We start from the raw sequence: 16,911 nt of genomic DNA, 5'->3' as shown, positions 1-16,911 counted from the left end.
ATCCTGGGATCTTTTATTTCAGCTCATGAAACATGTGACCATGTGTTTATATTTTTGTTCAGTATAAGATACACTATATACACAAAAGTATGTGGGCACCCCTTCAAATTAGTGAATTTGGCTAATTCAAACAGACCCATTGCTGACAGGTGTATAAAATCAAGGACACAGCCATGCATTCTCCATAGACAAATATTGGTAGTAGAATGGCCTTACTGAAGAGCTTAGTGACTTTCAATGTGGCACTGTCATAGGATGCCACCTTTCCAACAAGTCAGTTCGTCAAATTTCTGCCCTGCTAGAACTGCCCCGGTCAACTGTAAGTGCTGTTATTGTGAAGTGGAGACGTCTAGGAGCAACAACGGCTCAGCCGTGAAGTGGTAGGCCACACAAGCTCACAGAACAGGATAGCCGAGTGCTGAAGAGGGTAAAAACCATCTGTCTTCGGTTGCAACACTCACTACCGAGTTCCAAACTTGCTCTGGAAGCAATGTAGGCACATCAGGAGCTTCATGAAATGGGTTTCCATGGCCGAGCAGCCGCACAGAAGCCTAAGATCATCATGCTGAATGCCAAGCGTCGGCTGGAACAATGTTAACCTCTCTTGGGTAGGGGGCAGTATTTTGACGTCCGGATGAAGCGTGCCCAAAGTAAACTGCCTGTTACTCAGGCCCAGAAGCTAGGATATGCACTCTAAAGTTTCTAAAACTGTTACAACTATGTCTGTGAGTATAATAGAACTGTTATGGCAGGCGAAACCCAGAGGACAACCCCATTTTGGCTGTAGTGTTTCCAAGCGAGTGGAAGAGAACATGTTTTTTGGTATTTTTCTCCGGTAAAGACAATACCGATTCTCCGTCTTAAATTGTATCATTTATTTACGTATTAGGGTACCCAAGGATTGTTTATAAACGTTGTTTGACTTGTTTGGAAAAGTTTATTAGTAACGTTTGGGATTCATTTTGTATGCATTTTGATGGAGAGAAACTGGGTGGATTATTGACTGAAGCGCGCCAGCTAAACTGAGTTTTTATGGATATAAAGAAGGACATTATCGAACAAAAGGACCATTTGTGATGTAACTGGGACCTTTTGGAGTGCCAACAGAAGAAAATCATCAAAGGTAAGGCATTTTGTATATCGCTATTTCTGACTTTCGTGACGTGACGCACCTGCTTGGTTGAAATATGTTTTTCATGTGTTTGTATGCGGGGTGCTGTCCTCAGATAATCGCATGGCTTGCTTTCGCCGTAAAGCCTTTTTGAAATCTGACATGGAGGCTGGATTAACCAGAAGTTAAGCTTTATTTTGATGTATTACACTTGTGATTTTATGGAAGTTAAATATTTATAACACTGTAGTTTGAATTTCGCGCTCTGCAATTTCACCGGATGTTGGCCAGGTGGGACGCTACGTAAATATATATATATATATATATTTTTTACCCCCTTTTCTCCCCAATTTCGTAGTATCCAATTGTTAGTAATTACTATCTTGTCTCATCGCTACAACTCCCGTACAGGCTCGGGAGAGACGAAGGTCGAAAGCCATGCGTCCTCCGAAACACAACCCAACCAAGCCGTACTACTTCTTAACACAGGGCGCATCCAACCCGGAAGCCAGCCGCACCAATGTGTCGGAGGAAACACCGTGCACCTGGCAAACTTGGTTAGCGTGTACTGCGCCTGGTCCGCCACAGGAGTCGCTGGTGCGCGATGAGACATGGACACGACCAAACCCTCCCTAACCCAGACGACACTAGGCCAATTGTGCGTCGCCCCACGGACCTCCCCGGTCGCGGCCGGCTGCGCCACCAGAGTCTCTGGTGGCACAGCTAGCGCTGCAGTGCCCTAGACCACTGCGCCACCCGGGAGGCCCTTGTACATCACACTTTGAAGACAATTATGTCTAGCATACTATAAAGTACCACCTTCCCTGTTACAACATAAGCTACCTATATTTTGTGAAACACAAAAAGTATAGTTTAGAATATGTGTGTACCATGTAAGCATGTATAACAGCACTCCACATTAATTGTGTAGGTGAGAAACGCTTCAAGGCTGTGTTCCCGAAACAGTCCAAGCAGTGGGTGGCCTGAAAAATGTATGAACCAAAACAGTTCCAGTTCAGGAAGAAACTGGTTGACCAGGTACTGGAGCAACGACAGGATCGAACAGTGGTTTACAGGCATCCTTCATCACACCTGCTCAAGCCTAACGTTCCAGCCAACATTGCATGTGGCTACTTCTTCGTTGTGGAGTGATTCTCTTTCTCAGGTCTCTCTTCTGTGGCAAAGACTTTTGGGATGCACATACTGTACAATAGTCGCTAACATTATGTTGTAACATTGTTGTTTTGTTTTTTAGAACCAAAAGTTTTCCCTTTTCTTTTGGACATTTTTTATGACTCAAAATAACATTACAATACTTGCTTTATTGGTCCATTTGCATGGATATTCTTTATTTATGCAGTCAAAGTACAGTTGAAGTCTGAAGTTTACATACACCATAGCCAAATCAATTTTAACTCAGGTTTTCACAATTACTGACATTTAATCTGAGTACAAATTCCCTGTCTTAGGTAGGTTGGTTTACCACTTTATTTGAAAAATGTGAAATGTCAGAATAATAGGTAGAGAGAATGATTTATTTCAGCTTTTATTTACTTCATCACATTCGCAGTGGGTCAGAAGTGTACACTCAATTAGCATTTGGTAGAATTTCCTTAAAATTGTTTATCTTGGGTCAAATGTATCGGGTAGCCTTCCACAAGCTTCCCACAATAAGTTGGGTGACTTTTGGCCCATTCATCCTGACAGAGCTGGTGTAACTGACAGTTCTGCCCACAAATTTTCTATGGGATTGAGGTCAGGGCTTTGCCACTCCAATACCTTGATTTTGTTGTCCTTAAGCCATTTTGCCACAACATTGGAAGTATGCTTGGGGTCACTGTCCATTTGGAAGATCAATTTGCGACCAAGCTTTAACTTCCTGACTGATGCCTTGAGATGTTGCTTCAATATATCCACGTAATTTCCCTTCCTCACGAAGCCATCTATTTTGTGAAGTGCACCAGTCCCTCCTGCAGCAAAGCACCCCCACAACATGATGCTGCCACCCCCATGCTTCACGGTTGGGATGGTGTTCTTCGGCTTGCAAGCTTCCCCCCTTTTCCTTCAAACATAACGATGGTCATTACGGCCAAACAGTTATATTTTTGTCTCACCAGACCTGAGGACATTTCTCCAAAAAGTATGATCTTTGTCCCCATGTGCAGTTGAAAGCAGTAGTATGGCTTTTTTATGGCGGTTTTGGAGCAGTGGCTTCTTCCTTGCTGAGCGGCCTTTCAGGTTATGTCAATATAGGACTCTTTTTACTGTGGATATAGATACTTTTGTACCTGTTTCCTCCAGCATCGTCACAAGGTCCTTTGCTGTTGCTTTGGGATTGATTTGCACTTTTCACACCAGAAGTACATTAATCTCTAGGAGACAGAACTTGTCTCCTTCCTAAGCAATATGATGGCTGCGTGGTCCCAAGGTGTTTATATTTGCGCACTATTGTTTGTACAGATGAACGTGGTACCTTCAGGCATTTGGAAATTGCTCCCAAGGATGAACCAGACTTGTGGAGGTCTTGGCTGATTTCTTTTGATTTTCCCATGATGTCAAGCAAAGAGGCACTGAGTTTGAAGGTTGACCTTGAAATACAGCCACAGGTACACCTCCAATTGACTCAAATGATGCCAATTAGCCCATCAGAAGCTTCTAAAGCCATGACATAATTTTCTGGAATTTTACAAGCTGTTTAAAGGCAGTCAACTTCGTGTATGTGAACTTCTGACCCACTAGAATTGTGATACAGTGAAATAATCTGTCTGTCAACAATTGTTGGAAAAATTACTTGTGTCATGCACAAAGTAGATGTCCTAACCGACTTGCCAAAACTATAGTTTGTTTAACAAGAACTTTGTGGAGTGGTTGAAAAATGAATTTTAATGATTCTAACCAAATCAAATCAAATGTTATTTGTCACATACACATGGTTAGCAGATGTTAATGCGAGTGTAGCGAAATGCTTGTGCTTCTAGTTCCGACAATGCAGTAATAACCAACAAGTAATCTAACTAACAATTCCAAAACTACTGTCTTATACACAGTGTAAGGGTATGCATATGAGATGAATAATGTTTGCATATGAGATGAATAATGTAGGGTAAGTAACATTATATCTGGTAGCATTGTTTAAAGTGGCTAGTGATATATTTACATCATTTCCCATCAATTCCCATTATTAAAGTGGCTGGAGTTGAGTCAGTGTCAGTGTTAGTGTGTTGGCAGCAGCCACTCAATGTTAGTGGTGGCTGTTTAACAGTCTGATGGCCTTGAGATAGAAGCTGTTTTTCAGTCTCTCGGTCCCAGCTTTGATGCACCTGTACTGACCTCGCCTTCTGGATGATAGCGGGGTGAACAGGCAGTGGCTCGGGTGGTTGATGTCCTTGATGATCTTTATGGCCTTCCTGTAACATCGGGTGGTGTAGGTGTCCTGGAGGGCAGGTAGTTTGCCCCCGGTGATGCGTTGTGCAGACCTCACTACCCTCTGGAGAGCCTTACGGTTGTGGGCGGAGCAGTTGCCGTACCAGGCGGTGATACAGCCCGCCAGGATGCTCTCGATTGTGCATCTGTAGAAGTTTGTGAGTGCTTTTGGTGACAAGCCGAATTTCTTCAGCCTCCTGAGGTTGAAGAGGCGCTGCTGCGCCTTCTTCACGATGCTGTCTGTGTGAGTGGACCAATTCAGTTTGTCTGTGATGTGTATGCCGAGGAACTTAAAACTTGCTACCCTCTCCACTACTGTTCCCTCTGCTGTTTCCTGAAGTCCACAATCATCTCCTTAGTTTTGTTGACGTTGAGTGTGAGGTTATTTTCCTGACACCACACTCCGAGGGCCCTCACCTCCTCCCTGTAGGCCGTCTCGTCGTTGTTGGTAATCAAGCCTACCACTGTTGTGTCGTCCGCAAACTTGATGATTGAGTTGGAGGCGTGCGTGGCCACGCAGTCGTGGGTGAACAGGGAGTACAGGAGAGGGCTCAGAACGCACCCTTGTGGGGCCCCAGTGTTGAGGATCAGCGGGGTGGAGATGTTGTTGCCTACCCTCACCACCTGGGGGTGGCCCCAACCTAAGTGTATGTAAACTTTTGACTTCAACTGTACCTAACCTGACACACATCACAGGCTGGGAGTAGCACAAACCATTAACTTCAACTGTTTACAAGCCCTGGGAGTCTTTCACTTCCCCAAAACCAGTGTAGACCCCATAGGGTGATGGATATTTAGTGCGGATGGCATTTACCACGCAGGATGGGAGAGGAATCCAGACTCCTGGACCCAGTGTCTCGCCACGGAGGACCCATTCCAAAACGATGCGGTAGAAGACCAGTCTGAACTGCCTGGAATAACAATTTTAAATCAAAGGACAAAGTGGATTTGACAATCTGGAGCAGTAGCCATGTACTTATAACATTTTATTTCTTGACAATATGAAAACAGGTTCTTATTTTCTGTTCGTAGTTGTTGCTGTTATTTCAAGTTCAATTATGTAGGCCTATATTTCCTATATCTTACTCAAATAGCATTGTGATAATGTGAAAACATATCAAGACAGCGTTTGGGCTAATATAAAAACATATACCCACAACGGTCCATCTTATTGAGCTTTATGATAAGCGATATTTCAATAAAGTAAAGTTCAGCTACTTACTTGTTGGATAACTGTCCTTTTGGCCCAGCCGGAACGAAGTTGCGTCTCCAATTTCTTTTTGGGATAATGAAAAATGTTTCCAGGCACCAGAGTTGATGGACAGCAAAATCCCTGTGGTCGCGAAAGCAAACTAACTGCTCCTCATCATCAAATTCTCTGCAGCATAAGCATTCATCAACATTGAAGCACAGTTACCACAACTGCACCACCAATCTGCGTTCATCCTGGGAGAGGCTGGGGCTGTGGTCCTGCTGCTGCGGCCTCGGTGGCAAGAGCGACAGTGGCCATGTGAAGCTCAATTTTCCTCAATTCTTTGTCAGAAAACTCAGGCTCAAATAAATACAGTTCGACGGCACCATCAACGCCCCTCCAGTAGTTTCATGAATTACTCGCGAGTATTTCGTCGTCAGACATGTTTGTAGGTTTGTTGTTTTACTTTGCATACCTAATCTGTCATTTTTATGTAAAGGTATTTCCTCACAAGAGCGCACATGCACAGATGTTACCTATCTCTGGTGTTGTTGCAGTCGGCCACATAAAATAATTATATAAAATCATCGAAATTGTTTTAGTTGGAGAAGTACACATTTCCTGACTGATAGTACTTTTAATTTTAAAAAAATTTCTCATTAGGACGTAAGCTTTCAATAAAACAAAGAATTTGTCTACTGACAACAGAGCAGAGCTAGCAATACAACTTTCCAGTTCTAGACTGCAGGGAGAGAGAAGGGGAGAAGGCAAACTACACCTAACTACACAACCAAAAATATAAACACAACATGCAACAATTTCAGAGGTTTTACTGAGTTACAGTTCATATAAGTACATTTGAAACAAATTCATTTGGCCCTAATATATGGATTTCACATGACTGGGAATACAGATATGCATCTGTTGGTCACAGAAACCTTTAGAAAAGGTAGGGGCATGGACCAGAAAACCAGTCAGTATCTGGTGTAGACACCATTTGCCTCATGCAGCGTGACATATCTCCTTTGCATAGGGTTGATCAGGCTGTTGGTTTTGGCTGTGGAATGTTGTCCCACTCCTCTTCAATGGCTATGCAGAGTTGCTGGATATTGGTGGGAACTGGAACACGCTGTCGTCCACGTCAATCCAGAGCATCGCAAACATGCTCAATGGGTGACATGTCTGGCGAGTATGCATGGAAGAACTGGGACATTTTCAGCTTCCAGGAATTGTGTACAGATCCATGCAACATGGGGCTGTGCATTGTCATGCTGAAACATGAGGTGATGGTGGCGGATGAATGGCACGACAACGGGCCTCAGGGTCTTGTCATGGTATCTCTGTGCATTAAGATTGTAATCGGTAAAATGCAATTGTGGTTGTTGTCCGTAGCTTACGCGTGCCCATACCATAAACCTCACCACCACCAGGGGACACTTTGTTCACAACGTTGACATCAACAAACCACTCGCCCATACAACACCAAACATGCTGTCTGCCATCTGCCCGGTACAGTTGAAACCTGGATTCTCTAGTGTGCCCATGGCCATCGAAGGTGAGCATTTACCCACTGACCTCGGTTACGACGCCAAACTGCAGTCAGGTCAAGACCCTGCTTAGGATGATGAGCACGCAGATGAGCTTCCCTGAGATGGTTTCTGACAGTTTGTGCAGAAAAGATTTGGTTGTGCAAACCCACAATTTCATCAGCTGTTCGGGTGGCTGGTCTCAGACGTTCCCGCAGGTGATGAAGCCGGATGTGGAGGTCCTGAGCTGGCGTGGTTACATGTGGTCTGCGGTTGTGAGGCCGGTTGAACGTACTGCACATTTTTTTAAACAACGTTGGAGGCAGCTTATCATAGATAAATGATCATTAAATTCTCTGGCAATTGCACGCGCCCTCAAAACTTGAGACATCTGTGGCATTGTGTTGTGTGACAAAACTGCAAGTAGAGTGGCCTTTTATTGTCCCCAGCACAAGGTACACCTGTGTAATGATCGTGCTGTTTAATCAGCTTCTTGATATGCCATATCTGTCAGGTGGATGGATTATCTTGGCAAATGAGAAGTGCTCACTAACAGAAATGTGTGCACAAAATTGGAGATATATAGCGTTTTGTGCTAAGGAAAATTTCTGTGATCTTTTATTTCAGCTCATGAAACCAACACTTTACATGTTGCGTTTATATTTTTGTTCAGTATAGTTTCAATGTATGGAATCACATAGGTAATGTTGGATTTAACGTAAACTTCCCCTTTAACAGACAGTGCCATTTTTTAAACAAAGAACAAATTAACTTGAAAGGGTTAAAAAGTTACTGGGAAGGGCAAAGTGTGGTTGCGTGTGAAACAGTAGTCGGGCCGGGTTTTGGCTAATCTGTGAACGTAGCTACTCCAGACCACAGACTGGGCGAGTCCGGAGCCCAGCTGGAGTTCATTAGAAAGCAGGCCAAAACCACAGAGCCTCAAAGAACAGGCGGAGGCTGTGTGAGGCGAGCCATAGGGGTTTCTCATCTCACTCCTACTCTGCCTGTCTGTCTGTCCGCCCGGCCACCCATCCGTTCGTCTGCCTGCCTGTGCCTGCCTGCTGTTCTGCCTGCCTGCCTCTAACCAATTCCAAAGGAATTTCTTAGCCTCAGGGTTCAAGGGAGACTGTCCATGTGTGGTATGTCAAAAATGTGTGGTGAGCATTCTGACTGCCAGGCTGTACATATCACCGACAGGAGAGAGTGGTAGCATGCATCAGTTGCAGAAGAGGTGGGTGGATGGATGAATAGATTTACGTTGGGCGGGTGGCAATAAATGGGTGTGATTTTAAAAACAAAGTATAAATAGTGTCAAAAAGCTTTGCAACTTACAGTAAGTTGAACCAGTCCGCACAATTTAAAGTTGGTTGGGTGTTTCTAGTTTAAATGGAGCACACAAAACTACTAAGTGATTACTATTTACTTAACCTTTTACCATGACATTTCTGTGTAAATACCAGGAGAATAAGGGACTGTTGAAGAAAGCCTGAGTGTCATACTTACATTGTCAGTCATGAGGCTCTTGAAGACCACCAGCTCTGTCTTGAGTCTCTCCACCTTCTCAGTGAGCTGCCCCTGAACCACTTCAGACTCCTGGGCACTCTGGAGAGGGCAGACGGTGGAAGACAGCCACATCACACTCTACAACTAATCTATTGACATACCATGGCTCAATACAATTTACACACATTTACGAATAACCATGCGTAAGGCATGTGCTTAGAAAATGTGTCCTAAAACACCTTACAAAAAAACGTAAGTTCAACTCCTATTATAAGAGCACCCCTTTCTGCATAACATGTTCGAAAAGTCATTTAATTACTCTACAATCCACTCATTTGATGCATCACAACAACAACATTCCAAAGTGGATTGAGTCTTGGGTTCTGGGCCAAGAGCTCCAATAAAAGTAATCTGGAATGCAGCTAGCAGGAACAGTTGAGGCATAGTTAGTCAGGGGGAGTCAGTGATCTTGGCAGTTTTTTGGGGGGTAATGTGATCTCGGTCTTTGGGGGGGGGGGGGGGGGGGGGGGGGTTTAAAACACATTAACACACCACTGTTCCCACTGACTAACATATACACAGGGGGACTAAAGCATGTGAAGTCCCCACCCATATCTGTTTTCTATCATGAACTTTCCCATTCTGTTCTGTAGAACAGCGTACAGACACACAGCACATTGCAATACGTCAGAGGCATCCGGAGATATGTTATCGCAACTGCTGAATAGGGAGCTTACTGGCAATCATGCAAAATACACACAAACATGACACAGAGGCTGAGCTCGCATCCCAAGAACCTGTATGTGTGCACTTATTCACTTGCCCTCATGGATGTCCCTTAATGAAAGCTAGAATCCTTTATTAAAACAATACCAAAGCAGCCACCCTGCCCCTGTTTTGGTAAAAAGCTGAGGGATGGGCCTAGAGAAATATAACCACTCATAGCTAGAGACCATTCATACATAGAGCTATGGATGTAAGAACTGACCATCCATGAAATCAAAATGACAGATGTTATGTTTTGAAGCTATACAGTCTTTGTTTATATTTCTATTGTTTACAACAGAGTAAAACAAGCTTATATTTGGGGTTCTGATGGGGTACTAACTAGGCTCATGAGGCATTTATAAGTTATATTCATCAAGAATCAATGAGGATACACTGAGTGTACAAAACATTATGAACAGCCTGCTCTTTCCATGACACAGACTGACCAGGTGAATCCAGGTGAAAGCTATGATCCCTTATTGATGACACTTGTTAAATCCAATTCAATCAGTTTAGATGGAGAGGAGACAGGTTAAAGAAGGATTCTTAAGCCTTGAGACAATTGAGAAATAGATTATATGCCACTTAGAGGGTGAATTGGAAAGACAAAAAAAGTATGGAACGCTTTCAACACCTTGCAGAGTCCATGCCCCGACGACTTGAGGCTATCCTGAGGCCAAAGGGGGGGGGGGGGGGTGCAACTCACTATTAGGAAGGTGTTCTTAATGTTTTATACCCTGTGTGTACTAATAGCAACTAAGGATTCTAGCTTTAATGGCCAATGACATTTGAAAATTACCATTCTAAGAAATATGTTGAAATCTCCCTCTTTCCCATGCCTGGATACTTCAGGAGAAGTATTGGGATGCGGTGAGGGAGTATGGTACGGGTGTGATGATTTAAAATGGCGAGCTCTCACCTCCTGTAGTGTCTCCACCATGGCCTCCATCTGCTGGCGCTTAGACAGCTCCTCCTCCCATCTGGAACACATCACACACACAGACACGGTTTGGTCAGTGCAGTCCCAGGGTCAGCCCTGTATAAATCCTAACACAGATCATTTGAGCAGACACCCCTGTAGCCTGTTTACTCACAATCACCCTAGTAGCGCAAGCAATCAACTAACCATGTGAAATCATCAACCTGGAAGCCAGAGTCTTTCCTACTCATTCAGCCATTTTCTTTGTTCTCTGTTGTCCACTAAATGCATGGAGGACAGTGATACAATGTCAGGGAAGTCTGTAACTGTCCACAGCTTTGTTGCTATGTAGTAAACACTGTGCTTTCTTCTGTCTAGTCTTGCTGTTCAATGGAGAGTCGCCTTGGCTGAGGCTCAACAGACCATGTGGAATGACTGGGTTCGAATTCAGGTCTCCGGCGCAACACAAGACCGTGTTAGCTTGATGAGCTAAAACCTAGGCATTAGCACTGGGAGTTTCAGGTCTCTGGCATGGTTCCTCATCACACAGGCGCGGTTGACGCCTACTGTACCTTTGGCCTTCTTCTCACCGAGTCACGGAAACAATGTGACCAACTTTAAGACAAATGCTCAAGTCATGATGAATTATTACACTGTATCAGTCATATGTCAAAAAGGTATCGACGAGGTACCTTGTCTAGGTTATGTACATCTGCTTTAATAGCAGTGCAATAAGCCTTGTACGGACAGTGATGACAGCAGCTTATGTAGACTTAGAGAGAGAGATAGGTCACACCGGAAGGTTACTAAGCAAATACCATTGGACTGTTCTCTTTGCAATAACTATTTACCATCCCGTGGGCAAACATTACTTACAGCGACTGGGAGAATAAAAGTGAAAAGGGGTGGGTCGTAAAGACAAGATAGCCGTACTTTATTTTGCTCAGTTACAATGTCAACCATTCAATGTTCTCAAACACGTCATTTCACTGTATCATCAAAAGGCCTATTGTCAATATGGTCCTCGTTCTTTAGCGCGTCATTTAAGTGTGTCGAGTGTTTCAACGTAATGCCTTCATCAGGTTGTCACAGATGTCACATGCTAGACAATTATCCCTGTCGTCTCCGAGAAACAGAAAACGGTGGCGCTCTTTCGAGGAACGCTACAAAGTGGACAAGGAAAAGAGCATGATCTCACTGTCAACGCTATGCACTCAGTGGCCCCCTATCACTTTGAAGCATCAGGAGACGGGGTAGTTTAAGAGAATACATTGATTCGTGTGCCTGTGTGTGGTAGGTAAGCGATGCATGTAAAGATAGCTGAGATATGACGAACATAGGCTGCCACTGCCACATATGCCAACGACTCAGGGATAGCCAAGAACCGCCCATTGATTCAGTTACACGAGTGCGTTGTTTTGGCCTAACATGCATTTCAGATGGTCTCTCTCTCTTTTTCTGCCATTTACACCGTTAGGCTACTCTATGGTGAAGCCATAATTCTAGATCAGTAGGCTTGTCTCCTTTAGTACACAGACTTTTATCAGTTGAAGAACTCCTTGTTCTTCTGGAGAGCAGATCAGTGGAGAGATGGCTGTTGACTTTGTAAATATACAGTCAAACTGTGACTGAGATTCTCCCCTGTGGGTCCCCATGCTTGTGAACAAAGTGAAAAAACCTTGAGGCAAAATGTGTAAGATATTCTGTAGCTCATCCAAAAACACCAAGGCTGTTTTTAACGTGTTAACATGGATCTGCTTGCTTATACTACGTTGATATGCCACTTAGCACACACTTTTATCCAAAGCTTACAGTCATGCGTGCATACATTTTATGTCTGGGTGGCCCTAGCAGGAATCAAACCCACCCTGGCGTTGCAAGCTCCATGCTCTACTGCCTGAGCTACACGTCCACCACGCTAGTTTGTTTAACAAAGGTCATTTGACTTCAATGGTACCGTTTTATATACACTATATATACAAAATTATGTGGACCCCCCCTTCAACTTATTGGATTCGGCTATTTCAGCCACACCCGTTGCTGACAGGTATATAAAATCGAGCACACAGCCATGCAATCTCCATAGACAAAACCATGGGTATAGAATGGCTTTACAGAAGAGCTCAGTGACTTTCAACTTGTCCACCTTTCCAACAAGTCAGTTTGTCAAATGTCTGCCCTGCTAGAGCTGCCCCGGTCAACTGTAAGTGCTGTTATTGTGAAGCGGAAACATCTACGAGCAACAACGGCTCAGCCGCGAAGTGGTAGGCCACACAAGCTCACAGAACGGGACCACCGAGTGCTGAACACTCCCTACCGAGTTCCAAACTGCCTCTGGAAGCAACGTCAGCACCAGAACTGTTCGTTGGGAGCATTATGAAATGGGTTTCCATGGCCGAGCAGCCGCACAGAAGCCTAAAATCACCATGTGCAATGCCAAGCGTCGGCTGGAGTGGTAAATCACGCTTCACCCTCTGGCAGTCCGACAGAAGAATCTGGGTTTGGCGGATGCCAGGAGAACACTACGTGCCCGAACGCATAGTGCCAACTGTAAAGTTTGGTGGAGGAGGAATAATGGTCTGGGGCCGTGTTTCATGGTTCGGGCCCCTTAGTTCCCGTGAAGGGAAATCTTAACGCTACAGCATATAATAGCATTCTAGACGCTTCTGTGCTTCCAACTTTGTGGCAACAGTTTGGGGAAGTCCCTTTCCTGTTTCAGTATGACAATGCTCCCGTGCAAAAAGTGAGGTCTATACAGAAATGGTTTGTCGAGATCTGTGTGGAATAACTTGACTTGCACAGAGCCCTGACCTCAACCTAATCAAACACATTTGGGATGAATTGGAACGCCGACTGTGAACCAGGCCTAATTGCCCAACCTTACTAATGCTCTTGTGGCTGAATGGAAGCAAGTCCGCGCAGCAATGTTCCAACATCTAGTGGAAAAACTTCCCAGAAGAGTGAAGGCTGTTATAGCAGCAAAGCAAACCAACTCCATATTAATGTCCATCATTTTGAAATGAGATGTTCAATGTTGTTGATCATGTAGTGAATAATCTTCAAAGAAAAATGTTACTGAAAACACAAAATTAAGCATATCGTCTTCTTTTTGATCTGCAAAGTTGCCTTTGGTGTAGGGGACCTTTTTTGAATGTGTGCCATCATATTGTTTAACTACTGCCACCCACTCAGTAAACTAGCTAGGTCAAAACTGTAGTTCAAAAAGTTTAAAGCGCCTGCATAAGCTTAGCTGATTATACAGTATATGACAATCGGAAACATTCAGTTTCAAAGTACATGGCACGTGATATCAAGCATTCCACAGATGGTAAATTCCTAACACATCTATATTTGATGACTCACAAAGACTCCAAAATAGGATGGGGTTTAAATTAAGAAGTGCAGCCTCCATCTCACTCTGCAGGATGGCCTGGGGTGCGGAGGGGAGCATGGTGGTTACACAGACAGACACCAATCCCATTAGGAGGCAAGTCCTTGTGCCGGGAGCCAGGACGCAGTGCTGGCTAGACTCCACTAACATTAACAAAATAACACATCCATCCCTAATATCACCATCCACTGGATGAGGATGGGGCATGTGCTGAGGGTTAGAATATTGGTCACTCTTAAGAACCATCTGTAATATTTCAAGCCACTCTGACAATTTCAACAAATAAAATATAGGCTACGCCTTTTTGGAAGAATATGGGATGTGTTTAGAGGAGGCAGTCATCAGGTAGTTTGCACTGTAATATCTTATGTTTCCCTGAGATGTGGCTGAACGACGACACGGATAATATAGATCTGGCGGGATTTTCCATGCACCGGCAGGACAGAGAAGCTACATCTGGTAAGACGAGGGGTGGGGGTGTGTGTCTATTTGTCAATAACAGCTGGTACCTCAGGTATTGCTCAGGTATTGCTCACCTGAGGTAGAGTAGCTTATGATAAGCTGTAGACCACACTATCTACCAAGAAAGTTCTCATCTATATTATTTGTTGCCGTCTATTTACCACCACAAACTGATGCTGCCAGTAAGACCGCACTCAACCAACTCTATAAGGCTCATCCAGAAGCGGCACTCCTAGTGGCCGGGGTTTTTAATGCAGGCAAACTTAAATCCATTTAACCTAATTTCTACCAGCATGTCACATGTGCAACCAGAGGGAAAAAAACTCTAGACCACCTTTACTCCACACAGAGACGCATACAAAGCTCTCCCGCGCCCTCCATTTGGCAAATCTGACCATAATTATATCCTCCTGATTCCTGCTTACAATCAAAAACTAAAGCAGGAAGTACCAGTGACTTGCTCAATATGGAAGTGGTCAGATGACGCGGATGCTACGCTACAGGACTGTTTTGCTAGCACAAACTAGAATATGTTCCGGGATTCATCCAATGGCATTGAGGAGTATACCACATCAGTCCTCTGCTTCATCAATAAGTGCATTGATGACGTCGTCCCCACACGGTGACCGTACGTACATAGCTAAAGGCTAAAGCTGCCACTTTCAAGGAGAGGGACAGTAATCCGGACGCTTTTAAGAAATCCCGCTATGCCCTCAGACAAACCATCAAACAAGCAAAGAGTCAATACAGGATTAAGATTGAATCCTACTACAACAGCTCTGACACTCTTTGCATGTGGTAGGGCTTGAAAACTATTACGTACTACAAAGGGAAACCCAGATGCCAGCTGCCCATTGACACGAGCCTACCAGACGAGCTAAATGCCTTTTATGCTCATTTTGAGGCAAGCAACACTAAAGCATGCATGAGAGCACCAGCTGTTTTGGACGACTGTGATAACGCTCTCGGTAGCCGATGTGAGCATTCACAAAGCCGCGGGGACAGACGGATTACCAGGATGTGTACTCAAAGCATGAGCAGACCAACTGGCAAGTGTCTTCACTGACATTTTCAACCTCTCACTGACCGAGTATGTAATACCTACATGTTTCAAGCAGACCACCATAGTCCCTGTGCCCAAGCGAAGGAAACCTGCCTAAATGAATACTGCACCCTAGCACTCACATCAGTAGCTATGAAGAGCTTTAAAAGGCTGGTCATGGCTCACATCAACAGCATCCTCCCGGATACCCTAGACCCACTCCAATTCGTATACCGCCCCAACAGATCCACAGATGAAGATATCTCAGTCTCACTCCGCACTGGCCTTTCACACCTTGACAAAAGGAACACCTATGTGAGAATGCTATTCATTGACTACAGCTCAGCATTCAACACCATAGTGTCCATGAAGCTCATCACTAAGCTAAGGAGCCTGACTAAACACCTCCCTCTGCAACTGGATCCTGGACTTCCTGACGGGCCGCACCCAGGTGGTAAGGGTAGGCAACAACACATCTGCCACACTGATCCTCAACACTGTGGCCCCTCAGGGGTGTGTACTTAGTCCCCTCCTGTACTCCCTGTTCATCCACGACTGCGTGGCCAAACACGACTCCAACACAATCATTAAGTTTGCTGACGACACAATAGTGGTAGGCCTGGTCACTGACAACGATGAGGCAGCCTATAGGGAGAAGGTCAAAGACCTATCAGTGTGGTGCCAGAACAACAACCTCTCCCTCAAAGTGAGCAAGACAAAGGAGCTGATCGTTGACTACAGGAAAAGGCAGGCCGAACAGAACCCTATTAACATCGACAGGGCTGAAGTGGAGCGGGTCGAGAGTTTCAAGTTCCTTGGTGTCCACATCACCAACGAACTATCCATGGTCCAAACACACCAAGACAGTCATGAAGAGGGCACGACAACACATTTCCCCCCTCAGGAGACTGAAAAGATTTGGCATGGGTCCCCAGATCCTCTAAAAGTTCTACAGCTGCACCATCGAGAGCATCCTGACCGGTTGCATCACCGCCTGGTATGGGAACTGCTTGGCATCTGACCGTGAGGCGCTACAGAGGGTAGTGCGTATGGCCCAGTACATCACTGGGGCCAAGCTTCCTATCATCCAGGACCTATATACTAGGCGGTGTCAGAGGAAATCCCCAAAAATTGTCAGACACTCCAGTCACCCAAGTCATAGACTGTTTTCTCTGCTACTGCACGACAAGTGGTACCGGAGCGCTAAGTCTTGGACCAAAAGGCTCCTTAACCACTTCTACCCCCAAGTCATAAGACTGCTGAACAATGAATCAAATGGCCACCGGACTATTTACATTGCTGCCCCCCCCCCCATTTGTTTTGTACACTGCTGCCACTCACTGTTTCTTATCTATGCAGTCACTTCACCCCTAACTACATGTACAAATTAACTTGACAAATCTGTACCCACGCACAATGACTCAGTACTGGTACCCCCTGTATATAACCTCATTATTGTTATTGTATTGTGTTACTTTTTATTATTTTTTACTGTAGTTATGTGGTCCTTGATCAGGGTTGTGTTCTAGTGATGCACGGGTTGACTCATTACAAGAATTTTTATTTATTTAATT

The 16,911-nt window shown here is 44.6% G+C and overlaps 1 protein-coding gene across 3 annotated transcripts in view; it reads right to left on the bottom strand.

The window, feature by feature from the left end:
* LOC109907855 (intermediate filament family orphan 2) overlaps positions 1-16,911 on the bottom strand; it is a 39,501-nt gene that overhangs the window by 12,932 nt on the left and 9,658 nt on the right. For all 3 annotated transcript variants that reach the window (XM_031794026.1, XM_031794025.1, XM_020506103.2), the window contains exons 2-3: positions 10,443-10,503; positions 8,756-8,854 (exon numbers count right to left, since the gene is read on the bottom strand). In XM_031794026.1, the coding sequence (XP_031649886.1) occupies positions 8,756-8,854; positions 10,443-10,503 (160 nt within the window). The remainder of the gene's footprint in view (positions 1-8,755; positions 8,855-10,442; positions 10,504-16,911) is intronic.

The sequence above is a fragment of the Oncorhynchus kisutch genome, linkage group LG17 (assembly GCF_002021735.2).
Source record: "Oncorhynchus kisutch isolate 150728-3 linkage group LG17, Okis_V2, whole genome shotgun sequence".
Lineage (NCBI taxonomy): Eukaryota > Metazoa > Chordata > Actinopteri > Salmoniformes > Salmonidae > Oncorhynchus > Oncorhynchus kisutch.
The sequence above is the reverse complement of the archived record's forward strand: the minus strand, read 5'-3'. Positions and strand labels throughout refer to the sequence as shown.